Here is a 19508-nt window from a genome sequence, read left to right on the forward strand (position 1 = left end):
CCATGGGGAGTGCTCCTGCTACATCCCCATCAGTGCACTACATTTTGAGGGCACTGACAATGCTCTCCCCAGGGCAGCCGCACTCAAAGGGTCCTGCTGGTCCCACAGCTCTGGTGGTCACCTCGGTGCATTCCCACCTCTCTCCTGCTCCCTGCCACGTCCAGCCCAGCCCAGCTGCACCCCACTCCTTTCTCTCACACAAGGTGCCGCAGAGCTGATTTCAGCCTATGCAGCAACACCCTCACTTTGTCTTTCTCGGATTTGCCGGGGGGGGTTTGCTGTCCGGCCCTCCTGGGATGCTCTGCACTTCCCTGGGTGCTCTGGGCTCCCTTGGTTTGGCTTTCTGGGGCTCTCTTGGATTCAGCTGGGCTTTCCTGGTCTCTCTGGGGCTCTCGGCATCACTTGAGCTCTCTTGGAATCTCCCTGGAGGTTTTTTTCCCCAGTTTCTCTGAGTTTTCTTGGACTCTCTTGACTTTTCTCACTAGTGGCTTTCTCAGGTGCTTTCAGGGTGGCTGTGGTACCTCTGAGCTTTCTTAATCTCTGCAGACTGGGATGCTCTTGTGTTGCCCATTTCTCCGGACTCTCTTGGGCTATTTCAGGCTCCCCTGGTGTTCTCAGGCTCCCCTGAGCACAGACTTCGGCTGTTCCCTGCCAGCTGGCTTCTGTCCCTCATGATAGTCCTCAAATTACCTTGTTAGACATCGCCAAGGAAGGAGGCAATGATTTCTGGACCTGGAAGAGGATGGGAGCTGGAGGTCAGGCTCTCATCTGGAGCTGGCTAGAGGTGCCTGGCTGCAGGAGGATCAAGGTTTTACTGGCAGGAGGCAACGGGGGCAGTCAGTCAGTATCATGCTTGGGGATGAACAGGTTTTGTTTCAGCCCCGCACTGGTGCAAGCAGCACCCATCAACCACAGGCTTGATGTTCTGGCGATGAGCAGGAAGTTCCCAGGAGGGCCCCTGCCGAAACCGCCAGCTATTGCCAGAGCATTTCCAGGACAGGCAATCAACAAAAGCCGCGAAGCAATTTTGGAGGATGTGAAATTGGCTGGGCCAAGAAGTCGGTGGAGCCCTGCCAGGCTGTGAAGGGACCTGGGAGGTCTGGTCCCCTGTGCAGCCCCAGTTCAGGCATCGGGCTGGTGCCACTGGCTGGAGGGTAGGAGCTGGCACTGTCACCTCTCCTTCTCTGTATTCCTGGTGCCTGGGGAGGAAAGCTGCTGGTCCCACTGCCTGCAGGGCTCTGATGAGGGCTGAGCGGGACCAGGCTCTGGGGACAGAGTGCGGTCCCAGGTGTCACCTCAGCAGACATGGGGATCTGGAGCTCAGGATTGGGGCTGAGAGCCAGAACTGGGTCAAGAGGGAGGAAAAGAAGCATCGTTCTTACCCATGGTGAGAGCTGTGCTGGTCCTCAGAGTGACCGGGAAGTTTAAACAGATTTGTGCTTCGTTAATCCAACTCTGTGCTCGGCTGTATAGTGGTGCTCCCAATAATGGGAGAGAAACCAGACCATGGGCCTGGACAGCATCCCTGGGGACTGCCTGGACCCTGGGGGAGGTCCTGGGGCATTGCTGCTGACACAGGAACAAATGGAAATGTCACAGCATGAAGAGATTTCTGGGAGGTGATCTTTATTTCACATGGGTATAACACAAGCATTCTTCATAATAAATACATGGCCAAAAAGGAGAGGAAGAAGACCTTCTTGGAAAGTACAGGATCATGCAGAAATTCAGAAACCCTAATCAATATACAAATCACAGTGAATTAACCACGGGTAGTGAATAAAAATCTCTGCAGCCAAGGTGTGTTTTGGGCACTCCCAGCAGTGGGGACCAAACACTGAAATTTCAGATTCATCCATTGCCTCATGCTGGTTTCCCACAGCCTCAGCCCTGCTCCTTCCCACCCACCCAGGACCTTGGAGCAGGTTCTCTCTGGACCTGTAATGCATGAACACATCTCAGCTCCAGGTGGTAATTCCTGCACTCCTCAGGAGGATCAACCAGAGCCCGGCCATTCCTGTTGGAAGGTGCTTTCAGCACTAAAAGGACCTCTCAAACAGAGGAAACGTCTCCCAGACCTCTCATCCCCTCCTAACGCATGTGCAAGCTCTGTCAGTGAGCTGCCAGGCCAGAGCCCCTCGCTGGAACAAGTCCTGCTTGTCAGACGTATTGTATATTCAGGCTGGGGTTTACATCTTTGAGAGCAGCCAGCTTCTGTAACGTCTCTTCGTTTAATCCAGATTTCTTCAGCCTTTGGAGAGGAGAAGGAAAGAGATTAAATCCACTCAAGCTATTGACTGTTGGCCATTATATTGCACAGCCAAAAAAAAGGACAAAAAGCAGCCAGCGTGGGGGTTTTTTTTCTGGTGTTGTCTGGCCCCTGTCCTAGCCAGCTTTTTCTGCTTCAGCAAGTAGAGAGCATGGGGGAGACTGAGGCTAGGGCTGGTCCATGGAGTTCTCTCCATTGGGTAACCACAGCTCCACCGAGGCACTGAGCACCCCGCAGGGTCCTGCCCTGGCAGCCAGAGTTGGGGTCCATGGTCGCAGCATTCACTTAGCTGGGTCAAGGCAACCCCTGCCTTGCCTCTGCCCACCACACTGGGCAAGGAGTTGGCATCAGCAGGGCCAGTCTCAGGGCAGGAAAGGTGCCGTCACATGGAGCATCCATCTCTGCTGCCTGCTTTGGGGCCGATGAAACACATCATCCCCCCCCACTTTTGTGCATTAGCAGTGTGTCTCGAGGCAGCACCAGCTGCTTTAGGAAGGCAGTAGGTCTCATCACGCTAATTCCAGAAGTGAGCAGCTGGTAGAGCTGGGGGGGGGGCAGCAGGGCAGCTGCCTGTTAGCTGGCAGGAGGCAGAGCCAGCTCCGGCTGCCATGCGGTGCTCTCCAGATTGAGCTGCCCAGCACCTTGCCGTCCCAGGATGCCTTCAGAGAAGGGCACCGGGAGCAGTCATAGCTTCACAGAAAACACACTCCCACCTCGCAGGGCAGGCTGGGAGCTGTGGCATGAGGAGGCTCATGTCATGCTTGGTCTGTCCCAGTTCCCGCGGGGAGCAGCCCCGTGGCCGGAGGAGCACTGCAGCCAGGGCAATGCCCAGAGGAGCCGAAAGTCCCTTACCAAAGCCTCTGCAAGAAGCTGGTGGGATGCCTGAGCGTCTCGCACAGCAGCTGCACACAGCCATCTCCCAGATCGTTCTCACTCAGGTCCAGATGCTCCAAGCTCCGGCTGGTGCTGAGCACGGTGCAGAGGTCCTCGCAGCAGGCGCTGCTGAGTCGGCACTGCCACAGACTGCCAGGGAGGCGTTTGGAGAAAGGAGACATTTGGACATTTCATGCACGGTCCTTCACAGCCAGAAACCTTGCCTGTGCTGCCTACTCAGCCAGCCCAGGTCCTCTGGATGCCTGGAAATAGCTTCCAGGGAGGACTTGCTTCAAAGCCTTTCTCTGGGCATCTTGTGAGGTGTCTGGGAACATCCCTTCAGATGGGCACAGGCAGGACCGGGCTTCCTCTTGACTGGGGTACCCCTTGATTGCTTCTCACAACCACAAAATAGGATTGGGGTGGTCTTCAAGGAGGAAACGACTATATACGTGCACCTGAAATCTGCTGGTGGATGGAATAGCTGCAGCTGGGGCAGTGAGCATACTGCTGCTTTGCCTGGGAGAGCTTTAAATCCTAGTTATCTCATCTGGGTGATGATAAATAATCTCATATAGCTAATAAAGAAATAATTTTATATTTTTAAGCTGTTAGCACCCTGCCTATTGAAGCTCTTGGCATTCACCTGAAGGTGTTCAAACTGGCCTGGCAAGGGATGGTGACCAGCCACAGGGAGACTCATCAGGGGAGCACAGGTGAGTGGCAGATCCCTGCAGAGAGCATCTTCCCAGCCCCAGCAGCCCCCGGGAGCCCCTCACCTCAGCATCTGCAGCCGGCAGGCAGGATCCCGCAGGCCCTCGCACAGCCGCCGCACACCTCCGTCCCCCAGCTCGTTGTCCCCCAGGTGCAGCTCCGTCAGGCTGGGGCTGGCGGCGAGCACCGCAGCAAGAGCCCCGCAGCTCGCCTCCGTCAGCCGACACTGCCACAGCCTGCGAGGGGCACAGGCAGAGGAGAGGGGCATCGTCATGGCTGCTCTGGCAGCCCATCAGCCCAGCTGCCCGCTGATCTTTGGGGACAGTGCCCACCACACCCATCCACACTGATGGCACCTTTGCCCCGGGGCCAACAAGGAGGAGAATATCTCAACAGAGAGAAACTGGCCCCACTTGCAAGGTACCTCGCTTCTGTATTTCCTCCCAAATCTTGCAGGTTTTTCCTCTTTGACTCCTGTACTTACAGGTGTGAACAGCACCCTGAAGGCACTGGCTAGTGGTGAGGTGTTTCTCAGGTCCTTCAGGACCTAGAAGCTGCCACCTGCCCGAGCAGAGCCACATCTCCTATCCAGGGGCACTACAGCCCCCCTCCCCTTGGCTCAGCATCACTACTGGAGCTCAGGAGCTTAAAATCACTGCTGGACTGAAGAGCTGCATCACCCATCTCCCTCCTCTCTGGCCCCAACACAGTTCAAAGCAAAAGTGCTGCTCACCACCCCCAGCTAGCTACCCTGCCTTCAGTGCCTCCACCAGCCCAGCTCAGACCCCTTTTCCCAGGGGGTCTGTGCAGGTGGGGGGATGTTGCTTGAGCCCTGGGAAATGCCACCGACTCCAATTTTACCACTCTTGCTGTGTGGCCCCTCTGCAGCTTCTTCTCCTGGCTTTCTGCTACCTGTGCTCACAGAATGGCTGAGATGCAGCTCATTTGTAGCTCCAGGGGAAAAGTGGGTAAGAAGCTCAAGTTTAAAAGCACATGAGAAAACCAGAGCTGTCTCAGTGGTGGTGGCCCTGGTGAAAGGTGGCATGTCACCTTTGCCCTGCAGGTCTTAGGAGGGCAGCCAGCGCGGTGCTGCACAGCCCAGGAGCGCATTACGTCCTCTGAGCGCTAGACAGCAATTGCTTTCTATTTTTGACTTGCAGACATCCCGCTTGTAGAGGGTCCTGGTGCCCACCCAGCGATGTCCCCCCCGGGAACCCCTCACCTCAGCATCCGCAGCCGGCAGGCAGGATCCCGCAGGCCCTCGCACAGCCGCCGCACACCTCCGTCCCCCAGCTCGTTGTCCCCCAGGTGCAGCTCCGTCAGGCTGGGGCTGGCGGCGAGCACCGCAGCGAGAGCTCCGCAGCTCGCCTCCGTCAGCCGACACTGCCACAGCCTGCGAGGGGCACAGTACCGTGGCTAAGCTGGTCTCGACCCCCTGGCGGCCACTTCTCTCTGAAAATCACCCGCTGCTTTTTGAGCCTAGGGTTGTGGTCAGGCTGTTTAATTAGCAGCGCTCAGGGGGAGCGACGTGGCGCAGTAGGGGCAGAGCAGCACTCTGCACACCCGGCCGCAGTGACCCCCCAAAAGGCGTCCACCGGGAACAAAGCAGGACAAAGCAGGACCCACCAGCCCGACGCCCATTACCAGAGCTTTTGCATGCTGCAGCCAGGTCCTGCTAGTGCCCCGCACAGCTCCCGCATGCCGCTGTCCTCCAAGGGATTGTCGCTCAGGTCCAGCTGCGCCAGGCTGGGCATGGTGCCCAGCACCGCGGCAAGGTCCTTGCAGCCGGTGGCCGTGAGGTTGCAGCAGCCCAACCTGAGGGAGAGACGGCGGTGAGGCTGCCCACCCGCCAGCGCTTCGGCCCTCCTTTCCATCGCCCCAGGTCAGAGGAGACCTGGCCAGTGTCCCCTGCCTTGGTCCAGGAATGGACGTAGCTCCTGCAGCAGCTCTGGGGACACTGTGTTGGAAAAGAGAGGGGAGCATCTCACTGCCCTCTCCCCATCCCTCTCCCAAAGCTGGTGTGCCTGTACTGGTGTTCACTGGTGTTTCCTTGTTTGGCATCCCTGGGCGCAGTGAGGCTGAGAGCAGCTCAAACATTCTCCAGAGTGCAAAACAGAACCCAAATCTGCAGACGCTAAGGGACAAAATGCCAAAGTGCAGCCGTGAGACAGTACCCGGCAGCAATGCCGCTGTGCCGGAGTGTGGGAATGGACAGGTAAGGCAACCACACAGTGTCCGCTCGACCAAGGAGTAAAGGTCTGGGGGCAAACAATTAATATTGCTTGAATGGGTGAGATTAACCTGCCTCACTTTTGAAGTTTCAGAGAGATACCCTCTTTCAAATCTTATTGTCCAGGCTGAATCTATACCAGGGGGCAATGGAAACACCAAAAAAAAAAATATGGAGGGGAAAATGCAGACACCACTAAGGGATGGTTCATCCTCTTCCCAGAAATGGTCTCTGGGGTGAATCCACTTCTGCAATTACGTTTCTGCATGGTGTGTGGCCAGCCCTGTCCCTGCCCGGGCACACAGGGACCCGAAAACACCTGCAGCTGCAGGGCAAGAGCCCAGGAAGAAGGTGTCTGGGGTGCACAGACACCCACAGACAAACAAACAGCAGGCACAGTAGCACAGCGCTCTCCTCTAACTTCTCCATCTGGCCTCGGCACTGAAAATCAGTTCTCTCCCTTACTTTCCTGCAGCGTCCTAGCAGAGACTCATTCATTTAAAAATGTGGAACTAAATTATATTGCTGGAAAAGGCAATAATAAAGGTCAGGCCCCTGTGACAAGTAGGTCTGCGATGCCTCAAGCTATCTTTGGCAACAGCAGCATCAGTAAATGGGCCTTTCTCATTTCTTTTTTCTTTTTTTATCCCTCTTCCAGGCTCACAAAGAGAAGAGACAAATGGTCCTGCAGCCTCCTGGAGCTCACAACGTCCCTTACCGCATTGTCTGCAGCTGGCAGGTGCCGCGTCTCAGCCCCTCACACAGCAGCTTCACGCCACTGTCCCTCAGGTCTTCGTTCCCAGCCAGGTCCAGCTCCGTCAGGGTGGGATTTACGCTGAGAACGGAGGCCAGAGCCGCGCAGCAGGCGCTTGTGAGCTGACACCGATCAAACCTGCAAGAGAGACACAGAGAGGAGCCACAGGGCTCGGCACAGCTGCCCTGCCACATGGACACACCAATCAACCCCTTGCTGAGATAGCCACTACTGATGACATCCACAAACTGGACTGGTCTTCACGGATGGCCTCCCAGGAGCAGGACAGCAGCCCATCCCACAGTGCAGCGAGCCGTGGCGGCACGTGGTCATCCTCCCCGTGCAGCAAGGAGACCCAGCCGGGCTGGCTGGGGTTTACTTGTTTTCCCATTTCACCCAGCTGAGAAGAGCAATGTACCTTAACATCTTTAATTTACAGCCTGATTTTTCCAATGCTTGACAAAGCAGGTGGATGGGTGACTGCTTCCCCTCCTCTCGCTGTTTTTCCCTGAAAAGAAAGAAGAGATGCATCCTATTCCTATTCCTACTCCTACTCCTAGTCTATTCCTATCCTAGTCAATTCCTTTCCTATTCTATTCCCATTCTCATCCTATTCCTATTCTATTCCTGTTCTGTTCTATTCTATTCTATTCTATTCTATCCTATCCTACTCCTACTCCTAGTCCTAAACTATTCCTATTTCTATCCCTATTCCAGTATGCTCCTTGGCCGCTGGCTGTGTCCCTAGGTCACACCTGTAGCCCCTTGCCGATGTGCCTGGCGTGGCGGGAGGACCAGCCTGGCTGCAGGCTCCTCCGCAGAGTCATCACAGCTCTTTGGGCTCTAAGGGATTCGCCACTTTGTGTCTTGGGACCTTACGCACCGACATGCCTGCTTGGCCGGCTGCGGGCCCGCAGAGTCCTCGGGGTCATCCCACAGAAAGGAGCAGTGCCCCAGATCAAGTGACTCCAGCTTGGGGAAGTGTTTTATGCTGAAGGAAAGGACCAGCTGATCAAAGCGGTTAAGGTTGAGCCCTCGTAGGTACACGCCCGTGAAAGGATCCAAGGCAGCCGCCACAAAACGCTTGTCCTGGAGCTCGTACAGACAGTGGCAGACCTCCAGCTCACGGATCACCGCCGTCTCCTGCATCAGAAGAGCTAGGGCTGTTTTCTGGCTGTTTTGAAGCCATGCCAGTAATTCCTGTGTAATCCTGGGTGCGATTTTACACCCCAGCTCCTCCTCCAGCTCCCTCCTGTGTTCCTCATTTAAGAGCCCGAAGAGGAACCGCACAGTTAGCATGAAGTAGTTCCTGGAGTTGCCGTAGCTCTCCAGCAGTTCCTTCACGTCCCTGCTGGGACCAGCGGGGAGGTCCTGTGCCTCCCCTTTATCTTCTAGCAGGTAGAACAGCGCCGCAAAAAACTCCTGGAAGCTGAGGTGGATGAAGCTGTAGGTGCTGACGCAGGAGATGTCCTTCTGGAAGAGGTGCTCGTTGAGGAGGAGCGGGAGGGCTTCTAGCTGGTCCAGTGCATAGCCCTGCACCTCCTTCTCCTCGAAGAGGACCTTCTGCTTCCAGATGCCATCAGCTGCCAGGCAGCACAGCTTTCTGAGCACCCTGGGCATGCCTTGCTTCAGCTGGCTGCTCAGAGACCGGAGCAGGGCAGAAAGGTAAAGGATGTAGATCCTTGTCGTTGTCTTCAGGCTTTGGGCGAGACCCCCGGTGCGGCCGAGCTGCTGCTTCATGACAGTGCAGACGATCCAGCACACGATGGGCACCAGGCACATGGTGAAGAGTGTCTCGTTCCCTCTGACAAACTGGAAGGCGGCAGCTGCCTGCTCCGCATTATCAAAAAACTTGTGGAAATACTCCTTCCTCTCCGCCTCCGAAAACCCCAGGATTTCGGCATAGCGCTCACACTCCAGGCACTTGCCCAGTTTCTGCAGGGCAGCTGGCCTCGTGGTGATGAGCAGGGAGCATTCGGGCAGGAGCATCCTGCGGAAAAGGCTGCTCAGGATGATTTCCACTGGCCTCTCCTCTCGGGGCTTGAAGCACAGCTCAGACTGGGGCAGGTCAAAGGAAAAGCGGAACTCGTCAAAGCCATCAATCACAAAGAGGAGCCTCTCCGGCTGCCTCAGCATCTCGTCAAGTGGTGGAGAGCTGCCAGGATAGCACTGGGTGATGAGGTTGGCCACACTGGCTGGGCTGGTGAGGAGATTGCCCTCCCGGCAGTGGATGTAGAAGACATAGTCAAACTCCACAAACATCTTGTTGGATGCCCAGTCCAGCATGATCTTCCTGGCTGTCATCGTCTTGCCCACACCTGCGGCTCCCAGGAGCACGACCACCTTGGGGGTCCAGCCATCGGGGCCAGGCTTGAAGAGGTCGCTGACAGCGATGGAGGAACTGGCTTGCTCCTTCATGATCTCTGCATGCCTCCGTCCCATGGCCATGATCTCGTGCTCCCGTTGCTCTTCGTCGCGGTGCTTGTTGACGATCACCAGCTTTGAGTACCTGGCATTCAGGCTTACATCATCACCCATCCGGGCATTTTGGTCCTTCATGCGGCTGTATGCCTGGCGTATGGCTTTTTTGTAATTCCTCTGGTAATCTGGAAGGGCAGGAGGCCACCTCACACGTCTGCGGAGTGTGGGGCGAGCGGCAGCAGAGCTCCCGACACTTCTCCCCGCTGGCACCTACCTGATGACGATGAACCCCACAGAGGAGCAGGCCCCAGGGCTGGAAGAGAAAGTGGTGTTAGTGGGCAGCATCACTGAGCACCCAACACCCCCAAAGCCTCTTCCATCACTTCATCCCTGGAGGAGCACCCTGCACCCTACCACAGGGACCCCCAACCCACCACCCTTTCCGTAGCATCCTCATGGCCCCAAACATGGGCTCTTGCAGACACAACCCCCAGGACATGGTGCCTGGGACCCCACAGGATGCTGTACTCGCTGGGGAGCTGCTCAGCCTTCCCACCTTTCTCTCTGCTTTCCCGGAGCAGGGCGGCAGCGTTGCGGAGCTGGATGCGCTCAAAGACAGCTATCGCCACATCCAGGGCGTCCTCCCCGCCGTAGAAATCCAACATGAGGTTCTTTGTATCCATCCAGTCGGCCTTCTCCAGCCGCCCCCAGGGAATGCAGGTCCTGCCCCGCAGGTCTCCATGTGCCAGCGCATCCCGAAATTTTTTAAAGTCCAGCTCGGAGAGGTCTTCCAGGGCCCGGAGCAGCAGCTCCCCAGCAGTGCCCTGGGGGCCGTCTCTGCTTGGGACGCAGTTCCTGCTGCCACGCAACCCCATGGGGAGAGCCCCCACACCCGGCTAACACGTGGCCCTGTGCCTGTGATGGGGGTACAAGGTTTGGGGAAACCATCCTGTCAGGAGCCACCCAGCCCCACGGCCCAGGCCCATCCCAGTCATGCTGTCTCTGCCCCAGGGGAGCTGTGCCCCCTGCTCCCCCGCAGCCTCATCCTCCCTGCTCCGCTCCCCAGGGGCCAGGGCTGTGGGGCTGGCTGTCCCCAACCAGGCACCACGGTCCTGCCTGCTGTACCCCTGCCTGCTTCCACAGCCCAAACCATCCCCGCCAGCATGAGCATGAGCGGGGCAGCAGTCCAGGGGCTTGCCACCAAAGCCTCACTAGAGCCGTGTCCCACCAAGTGAGCAGTGTCCCTGCTGGGAGAGCTATGTCCTCACCAGGAGAAAAATGTCCCTGCCAGGAGAGCCATACCCCACCAAGAAAGCAGTGTCCCCACCAGCAGAGCGATGTCCCCACCAGGAAAGCACTGGAACTACCAGGAAAGCGGTGTCCCCACCAGCAGAGCGATGTCCCCACCAGGAAAGCACTGGAACTACCAGGAAAGCAGTGTCCCCACCAGCAGAGCAATGTCCCCACCAGGAAAGCAGTGGACCTACCAGGAAAGCAGTGTCCCCACCAGAAGAGCAATGTCCTCACCAGGAGAGTATCATCCTCACCAATTGAGCCATGTCCCCACCAGGAGAGCCGCGTCCCTACCAGGAGATTGGTGTCCTCACCAGGAGAGGCGTATCCCCACAAGGACATCCATGTACCCACCAGAAGAACCACTGTCCCACCAGGGTCACAGCCAGGCAGCTGTCCCTGCTCTGGAACAAGGCTGCTTCAGCCTGTGTGGGACCCGCTGTGCAGTGCCATCATGCCATCAGGATGGGCTGGCAGGGATGGCTGGAGTCCTTCATTGTACTGACAAAACCAAGCCGGTGAGCCGCGCAAGCGCTGCGATTTCCTGTATGGGCACAGTTTCACTTTCAAAGGGTGCCACAGTTCCTTCCCTCTCAGGTCAAGGTTCTCACACTTCATGACCTTTCTGCACCTCATTTATTTTCCCCTTTTCTTCTCTTTTCTTCTTAGCACCAGCTCCTTCCTTCTCGCGCTGCAGCAGAGGGTTGTGCTGAAAGCACGCAGACCTCAGCACCCAGCTGCAGCAGCTCGGCTGCTGTCAAGTCCTGCACGGCTTGGGACATGCCAGTGAGCTAAAACAGCCAAGACTGGGCCAGCTGGAGGGTCGGCGGTGGCTTTGCCACTTCCTGGAATTCATCCCGCCACGGAGCTGAACATTAGTCCTGGTGTCCCAACACCAGGGAAGGCTCTGGTCGGCTGGCCCATCACCAGATGGCAGAGGTGGCTCTGCTCTCTGCTGGGGACTTAAACAGGCAGCGGGGTCCTGCCATAGGACCAGGTCACACCACAGGCTTTTTGGTCAAGCAAAATGCTTCAAAAACTCAGGCTGCCATAGGGGTAACAGACCAAAAAATCTAGTGGGATCCACCAGAGCTGCTGCCAGGGGAAAGGGCAGGCTGAGGAGCAGCCCTGAAGGTGAAATTCGGGCTGAATTGGAGCTGCAATCCCCCCCTGCTCCTGGCAATGAAAACGAGCTGTAAGCTACAAGCCATGAGCGGCTTTGTCAGAACACGGCCCATTTGCAGGGAGCCAGCCGGCAGGTCAGAGTGCCAAAACCTTCTTGGGCAAATGTGGCTGGCACTGCAGGGACAGCAGGCGGGTGGGGTGAGGTGGCTGAGCCCCCCTGGGAAACGCTTCTGTGGCCCCAGGCTAGGCACAGGCAAAAGTACACAGGAGTGAAGCAAAAAAAAAACAACACCAACCCAACTCTTTCTGAGACTGAAACTGCAAAAATGCCTCCGAAGCAACTTTGCAGGAGATAACAACGTGTAGGGTGAGAAGAGAAACCGAGAGAAGGTGCTGCCCCACCTACAACCCCTGCCTGCACAACGGCGCTGATGTTAATAGTGTTTGCAGAGAAAAACTGAAGTATCCCAGAGGGAAAGCTCCAACTACCCTTACTGCAGCCACGTCCTGTGCAACATGAAAACAAATCCCACAAGAGCAAAACCTGCTTAGCTGATTGCAAAGCATTTCGAAGTTGTAAGACCCCCACCTTGGCATGGATGCACCATGCTCAACTCCAAAAGCCACTTTGGGTTTTGGATTTCTGCCTCCAGCTTGTGATTACAAAGAGTGTCAGCCAAAGGAAAAATGTGTCTTGGATGGAGAGAGACCCAAATCGAAGTCAAACCAAGCCCTGTTGCTGCCAGGATCCTGGCGCATTCCCATTTCCCTGAGTTTTACCCATCTTACAGCAATGGCATTCAGGCTGGGTTAAATTGGTGCAAACTCATTAATGGTTGTGGAGCTCCCCCCCCCCCCCCCCCCCCCAAAAAAATGTTAAGAACTGGTCTAATATATTGAGAGTGATGCTGGGGAAACTGAAAGCCAGTCTGCTCGACGCTTATTGCTTAAATATCGGTGGCGCAGAAGCTGGACACATTGTGGGTGCAGCAAGGTTTCTCAGGGTGGACGGGTGCTCGCCCTGCTTAGTGCTCTGCCCGGCAGCACCTACGAGGGACTTTTTGCCCCCAGACCCAGGCTGCAGCAGCACGCGGATGCGGGGCCACACGGTGTTTCACCGGCTCCTCAGCGCAGCCACGGCTCGTGGCTCTCACCACCTGCCCTTCCTGTGAACTTCCTGCCTCTCTGGGGGAAATGGCTGTGGTTTGACGGGTGCCGCTCCCACCAGTGTGGGGACGGGGCCTGGCTGGCAGCCTGAAATGAAACCGCTTCGTCCCTCGCTGCAACCCCAGCCATGCCACCAGCCGACCTTGGTCCTCCGGCAAGAGCTTGCGGCTGGTGAAACCTGTGGGCACGCTCGGCAGTGGGGGCCAGGAGAGGACTCGTGATGTGCCTAAGCCCTCCTCCTCCAGCTCTCCCCGTTGCTCCCTGGCATGGGAAGATGTCTGGCCACCAGCATCACCCGCAGCCCCCTTTCGTGGCCCGGTGGTGGCAGCGGAGGCAGATACGGTAAACCTTATTTACTTTTGGGGGGCCAGAGGTGCTGTGAGAGCCCACGCCAGGCGCTGGGAGGACGCTGCAGCAAGCCCCACAGCTGGGCCATGTGTCCTGCCACCATCTCAGGCTGCAAACCAAGAGCTGTGCTGCCTGTTGACATGCCAAGGAGGCTGGGCGAGCTCCTGTTTGTGACTGACAGCTTTGACCACCCTTCAAAAGAAGAGATGTAACCATTCCTCTCCTCCTCTCCAAAGCTTGAATGCATACGGATTAAACAAAGGGGGCTATTAGATGCTGCCTGCCCTGACAGAGATAAAGCCCTGAATATAAGGCAGATTTATCGAGCCAGGCTCCCTGGAGCCATCCCAGGCTCCTGGGGACTGGGTTGACCCCAGCTGTGGGCAAACAGGGCCAAGCCTGGGAGAGCTGGCTGCAGGAGAGGGGGCTGCCTTACTGCCAACGCCTTCCCCAAAAAGGGGAGGGGGGGGGGAATTGAAAAGGGGGGCTAGAAGCAAGCTGGGAGCGATCATCCAACAGGCTAGTGCTCTCCCGCCTGTGGTTTTTGTCCCAGAAACGCTGTTTCGATGGGGCTGGGCTCTCGCAGGCGGGCTCCGTGGGTGAGCTGGTGGAGGGCAGCCTTCCCACCCCGAAGGCGAGCATCCTAAACCTGGCTCCAGGGGAGCGGGTGGCAGCTCCGTCATGGACGCTGCCCAGCGACCGTGGCGGTGTCCCCGTGGCTGTGACCACAGGGGTTTCGGCGAGAGGGCCGCGAGCCGATCTCTGCTGTGCCGCTTGGCCCCAAGGGCCGTTGCGAACAAGCCCCGGTTGGGGTAATTTGCTCGTTTATTTGCTGCCAACGTAGCCCAAAACACTGGGGGGGTGGAAAAAACTTGGCGCTAATAGATGCTGGGAACAGATCTGCAGCCAGGCTTGGGTCTTATCTCTAATTATGTGTCTGTCTAAGCTGCAGCTGGCTCCTGGGATGTCTGGGTGTATTTGGCTCCCGGAGTTTCCCTTGAAGCCTGCTGGGAGCCCAGGCTACGAGCAGCGCCAATTAATACCCACCACAGGGAGAGGCAGCTGCACGCCGTCAGGCTGCAAGCCGCCGCGACGAGGAGGAGCCGTCCTGCGGGACGTGGGGAGCAAACAGCCCCCAGGCGATGCTGCTGAAATACTGGGATCGGGCTGGTGGTTTCAGATGGGAAAAGGAGCAACTCTATGAAAACAGCAGGAGAAAATTAAAACAAGGATACCCCCTGCCCCGAATCCAGGCAGGTTGGGTTTTGAAAGTGCCTCCTTCCCAAAAATGCCATAGCTGTGGTGTTGCAATGTTTCCAGAGCAAAACATGGGCACCCTTGTGATCTGAAACGGCCGTTTTCATGGTAAAAAGCCAGCCACTGGGAGGAAGGCAGCTTGCTAAAACCCGCTTTGTCCTCGCCCCATCCAAAAGGAGAAGGGAAACAGAATTTTTCAGCTCGCGTGGAGCAAAACAATCAGCGTCAACCTGAGGCATTTTCCAAGTCTGCGAGCAGGAAAAAAAAAACCAAAACAACCCACGTTTCAGCTTATAGCAGGCTGGAGAGGGGGTTGTGTGCCGGGTTAGGTAGGCTTTTAAATGGAAATGCAGCCGTCCCTTCGCTGCAACCCCCCCCCCCCCGGGCCAGTGGGTCCCTGTGGCCTGAGTGCATTGGGGTGACAACAGTCGGGTAACGTCACTCCCGGTTTGATCCAGGATGCCGTATTTTTTCCCTCTGCCGATACGTAATTTGTTTCTGTTTTCAGAGGCCGGGAAACCCTGATTCACCCTATCCCACGGGGATGCTTCCCAGGGCTGGGGGGTGTGGGGAGGGCTGGGGACCAGCTGAGCTTGTGGCGGGGGAGCAGGAGGCCACCCGTCTTCCCGCTCCATCCCGCCTGGATGCCTCGGCCATTTGGGTACAGGTCCCCCCCACCCCCGGCTAGGGTGTCCCCGGGGCGGGGGCATTTCTACCCTCCGCTGTCTCCATCGCTCCGTCGGCTCTGCATCCCGCTCTCCTGTTGCTCAGAGATGTGGAGGCAGTTGCTAAGAGACACCGAAACGTCAGTATCTGGCCCTCAAGGAAAAAAAAGAGAAAAAAAAAAAAAAAAAAAAGGAGAGACAGAGAAAGAGAGAGACAAGGGAGGACGAGGAGGAGGAGGGGAGGAAGGAGGTGGGGAAAGACCTGCTCCCATTGCCAGGCTCGGCAGCAGCCTTGGCCGCGGCTGCGGGAGCCGCTCTCCCAACTTGGTGGCCACGGGGGCGAGGGCGGCCGCCCAGGGACCCCCACCTCACCGCCCAGGCCCAGCGGCCGTGGGGATCCGAGCCCCTGCTCATCCCCTGGCCGGCGTGAGTACCCCGGGGGACCCCCGGCACCGCCAGAGGGATCGGGGGGCCTGTGGAGAAGGGGGGTGGCCAGGGTGGCGGTGTCCGTCGTTCCCCCCCCAGTAAGATGGGGCGGTGGGGAGAGGATGGAGCCAAGGAGGGCATGGGTGAGGGAGGAAGGAGGGAAGACGGCCAGGCGGCGGGGGGCGAGAGCAGGCCGGGGGGGACCCCGCGTGGGTGCCGGGGAGGGGGTTATCCCCACAGGAGACGGGTGGGGAGGGCGTCCCTGGCACCAGGCTGAGACGGTGGTGGCAGGGGCCCGGCAGGGAGGCCGGGGAGCGGGCACCCCCCAGCTCCGGCCAGCACCGGCCAGGATGAGCTGACCAAGGTCAGTAGGGTAGGGGGGCTCTTTCTTGGCCAAAATCCCCGGGTGGGGGGGGCTTGGAGGAGTGGAGTGGCCCCTGGCATGGGGGGGCACGGGGAGGGTGCGGGTGCCCCACACGGCCGCCCTGGGCTGCAGGAGCCGCGGCCCCCCCAGCAGGGCGTGTGGCTAGCACGGCTTTCTCCTGCCCCTCTCCCTCGCAGGCAGCCGAAAACGGCCGGACGCCAGCCCCACCGGTGCCCCGGGGCTCGCAGACCACCGTGCCCCCGGGGGGGGGAATTTAGCGCGCCCCCCGAATGCCACCGGGAAGCCCGGAGCATCTCGTCGCTAGCTCGGAGCCCGGCCCCGCTCCCGAACACCGCCGCCGGCAGCCCTCGGTGTGAGCGGGCGGGTGGCCCTTTCCCCGTGGAGGGATGGCCCCCGCCGCCCCGTGAGGGTCCAGGCCTCCCCGCCGGCGCCCGCCGGGTGGGGGTTCGCCGCCGCCTCCACGCCATGCTGCTGGGCCCCTGGCTGGTGGCGGCGGCGGCGGCGGCGGCGGTAGCGGCGGGCGCCGGGGCGGGCTGCCCGGTGCTGTGCACGTGCCGCGGGCAGGCGGTGGACTGCAGCGGGCAGCGGCTCTTCTCGGTGCCCCCCGAGCTGCCGCTGGACACCGGCAACCTCAGCCTGGCCCACAACCGCATCGCCAGCATCCCGCCGGGATACCTGGCCTGCTACGGCCAGCTGCGGGCCCTCGACCTGCGCAACAACTCGCTGGCGGCCCTGCCGGCCGGGCTCTTTTTGGGGGCTCGCCGGCTGGCCCACCTCGACCTCAGCTACAACAACTTCAGCCTGGTGGCGGCCGACATGTTCCTGGAGGCCAGCGGGCTGCTGCGCCTCGACCTCAGCCACAACCCCGGCCTGCGGCGGGTGCACCCCCAAGCTTTTCGGGGGCTGGCCCAGCTGCGGGAGCTGGATCTCAGCTACGGGGGGCTGTCGGCCATCAGCCTCGACGCCCTGGAGGGGCTGCCGGGGCTGGTGGGCCTCCGCCTGGGGGGCAACCCCTGGGTGTGCGGCTGCGCCATGGAGCCCTTCCTCAAATGGCTGCGGGGACGCATCCAGCGCTGCGCGTCAGGTGGGTGCTGCCTGTCCTGTCCCCCCGAGACCCTGCCGCCCACCCCACGTTTCGGGGTCCCGGCAGCCGGCCCTGACACCGCTCCCCCCCCCGCCCCAGCAGATTCGCAGCTGGCTGAGTGCCGGGCCCCCCCCGAGGTGGCAGGAGCCCCCCTGCTCTCCCTGACGGAGGAGAGCTTCCAGGCCTGCCACCTCACGCTGACGCTGGACGACTATCTCTTCATCGCCTTCGTCGGCTTCGTCGTCTCCATCGCCTCGGTGGCCACCAACTTCCTGCTGGGCATCACTGCCAACTGCTGCCACCGCTGGAGCAAGGCCAGCGAGGACGAGGATGTTTAGGTACCGCCGCCGCCGTTGACGACATCCCCCCAGCCCGGCCGCCCCGGCAGGGACGCCTGACTGTGCCTTGTCCTCGTCCCCTCCCGCCGCTCCCCCGTGCCAGGGTGGCCCTCGAGACGAGACGCCGGCCCAGCTGCCGTGGGGGAGACCGGGAGACGGATCCTCTTCCTTTTGCCCCAGAACAGGGAGGTTTTGCCCCAAAACGGGGAGGTTTTGCCCCAGCAAGCACCCTACAGGATTGCCCCTCCCCAGCACTATGAGCTTGGACACCCCCCCCCCCCCCCCCCCCCCCCCGGTTCCTGCTGCCCAGGGTTGGTGGAGGCAGCGGCACGGGGTCCCACGGGAGCCTCTGCGCAGTGCTGGTCAGTGGAGGCCGGGGGCTCCAGCTGGGGAGCAGCCCCCCTCGCTTGGGGGAGAGAGAGAGAGAGACCCCCCAAAAGTGGCGTGCGTGTGCCTTGGGGGATGCCAGCCCTGGGGGAAAAACCAAGGAAATCCCCGCTTTCAGCCCGAAAGCAGCATCGGTGGAGCCCCTCCCCGTATCCTGCCCACACTCTCCAGCCTCCCCGAAAAGCCGGGGGGGGGGGGGGGGCCACGCCCAGGACCCCGTGCCAGCACCCAGCTCAGCACCACCGCTCCTGTGGGAGGGACCCGGGGGATGCCTGCGCCTTGCCAGTGACACCGGGCTGTGCTGGGACAGCACCAGGGCCGTCGTGCCTGGCGGCGGGCCAAGCTGCGAGCATCTGCCGGGGACAGCTTTCCCAGCCACGTTTCGGTCCTTGCCTTTCTCTTCCAAAGTCTCGCACAGGTTCGGGGCCAAACTGGGCACTGAGCATCGCCCGGTGGCTGGGGGACCCCATCGCCTCGTCCCTGCTTGCCAACGTGGGAAGGTTGGGAGGCAAAAGGAACGCCAAAAAAAAAAGACAAAAAAGAAAAAAAAAGCAAAAAAAAAAAAAGCAAGCCAATGACCCCTCTGTCTGGCCGGGGCGGCCGCCATCCCCGTGTGCGTGTTTTACACCATCTTTGTGGCCGGTCCTGCGGCCAGCGCGCGTCAGGCATGGGAGTGGGGCTGAGGGGGGCTCAGCACCTCCCAAGAAGGGTCTACCCATGAGTTGTTTTATTTTCTTACCATGTCCCCCCCCTGTGTGGAGGCAGAGTGTAGATGTGGGTGCAGTTTAAAACCAAACCAACCAAAAACCGAGGAGAAAACAGGGAAAAATGAGGCAATGTGCTGGCTCGGTGATGCCACCCCCACCACCGAACATCTCCCAGGGCTGGGACCCCTGGTAGCAGCGTTGAGGCAGAAGGCTGGGTGCCCAACTTAGCATCACCCCGGTGCCGTGCCAGTGGTAAGACCCCATGGGGCCGTGGCTTTGCTCAGGCTCCCGGGCCCCTCGCCAGGTCCTGTGCTGACCCGGGGGGAGGCGGGTGTCCTGTCATGGGCCACCCTGAGCTGCAGTGAGGCAGGGCTGCACCCACGGTGAGGTGGAACCCGCAGCAAGGTTGCACCCACGGCGAGCTTGCACCGAAGGCAAGGCTGCTCCCATGGCAAGGTTGCACCCCCATCGTGGCTGCACCCCAAAGCCCCTCGCCCACAGGAGGGCAGCAGCCCCTAGCACTGTGTCCTGGGAAGGGGCATTTGGGCTCTTTTTTCTTTATTTTCTTTTTTTTTTTCTTTTTGGTAAGTCTGAGACATCCCCCCCAAACACCCTCTGGACACCGAGGACAAGACGCATCCCTCCACTGGCAGTTCCTGGCCTCGCTGAGGGGCGACAGCGGAGGAAGAGCAAACACACCTCCCCAGCGCGCGGCTCTCCAGCCAGACCCATTTTCTCTCTTTCCGAAGCAAAAATGGCCTGGCCCTTGCGCTTCTCTGTCCTGCTGCGGGGGGGGCAGGGACCTGCCTTTGGGTGCCGGATTCTGCCAGCATCTGCCCGGCAGGCGCCCGTGCCAGGCCACGGGGTGCCAGGGCCCACAATGGGTGTCCCTGCGGCACGGCCATCTCCTGTCCTGCAGCCAGCTGGGGAGCACCTGGGCATGGAGGCAGCTGCCCTGCCCTCCTCCTGGCTTCTCCTTCCATTTGCCTCACCCTCACCCTCTTTTTCCTCTTCTTTTTCCTTTTCTTTCTTTTTTCTTTTCTTTTTTCTTTTTTCTTTTATTTC

General features: G+C 59.4%; 2 protein-coding genes across 5 annotated transcripts; one reads left to right on the forward strand and one right to left on the reverse strand.

Annotated features, from left to right (window-relative positions):
* Positions 1-1628: 1628 nt before the first annotated feature.
* NLRP6 (NLR family pyrin domain containing 6) lies at positions 1629-11053 on the reverse strand. 2 transcript variants are annotated; one of them, XM_030039169.2, is made up of 11 exons: positions 10749-11053; positions 9818-10176; positions 9536-9574; positions 7724-9446; positions 7259-7348; positions 6805-6978; positions 5501-5671; positions 5079-5249; positions 3922-4092; positions 3122-3292; positions 1629-2251 (listed from the first exon to the last, which is right to left on the reverse strand). In XM_030039169.2, exons 2-11 carry the CDS (start codon positions 10134-10136, stop codon positions 2161-2163), a joined length of 3120 nt encoding a protein of 1039 aa, XP_029895029.2. In that variant the 5' UTR covers positions 10137-10176; positions 10749-11053; the 3' UTR covers positions 1629-2160. The 2 variants fall into 2 exon arrangements, with proteins under 2 accessions (XP_029895029.2, XP_029895030.2); XM_030039170.2 differs by lacking the exon at positions 5079-5249.
* A 4109-nt stretch (positions 11054-15162) lies between these two features.
* Positions 15163-19508, forward strand: LRRC55 (leucine rich repeat containing 55). 3 transcript variants are annotated; one of them, XM_030039998.1, is made up of 4 exons: positions 15163-15542; positions 16104-17011; positions 17111-17349; positions 19033-19508. In XM_030039998.1, exons 2-3 carry the CDS (start codon positions 16393-16395, stop codon positions 17347-17349), a joined length of 858 nt encoding a protein of 285 aa, XP_029895858.1. In that variant the 5' UTR covers positions 15163-15542; positions 16104-16392; the 3' UTR covers positions 19033-19508. The 3 variants fall into 3 exon arrangements, with proteins under 3 accessions (XP_029895858.1, XP_040984998.1, XP_029895859.1); XM_041129064.1 differs by lacking the exon at positions 19033-19508 and having other exon boundaries at positions 15166-15542; positions 17111-18168; XM_030039999.1 differs by lacking the exon at positions 19033-19508 and having other exon boundaries at positions 15171-15542; positions 17114-18168.

This window comes from Aquila chrysaetos, chromosome 16 (genome assembly GCF_900496995.4).
Source record: "Aquila chrysaetos chrysaetos chromosome 16, bAquChr1.4, whole genome shotgun sequence".
Classification (NCBI taxonomy): Eukaryota; Metazoa; Chordata; class Aves; order Accipitriformes; family Accipitridae; genus Aquila; species Aquila chrysaetos.

Excerpts from the sequence above, each read along its gene's own strand:
- LRRC55 (XM_030039998.1), top strand. The coding sequence starts at position 16,393 with ATGCTGCTGGGCCCCTGGCTGGTGGCGGCGGCGGCGGCGGCGGCGGTA. Across the intron at positions 17,012-17,110 it reads CATCCAGCGCTGCGCGTCAG|CAGATTCGCAGCTGGCTGAG; the intron begins GTGGGTGCTGCC and ends CCCCCGCCCCAG.
- NLRP6 (XM_030039169.2), bottom strand. The coding sequence starts at position 10,136 with ATGGGGTTGCGTGGCAGCAGGAACTGCGTCCCAAGCAGAGACGGCCCC. Across the intron at positions 9,575-9,817 it reads CCGGGAAAGCAGAGAGAAAG|CCCTGGGGCCTGCTCCTCTG; the intron begins GTGGGAAGGCTG and ends TTTCTCTTCCAG. Across the intron at positions 7,349-7,723 it reads CCGGCCAAGCAGGCATGTCG|GGAAAAACAGCGAGAGGAGG; the intron begins GTGCGTAAGGTC and ends CTTTCTTTTCAG.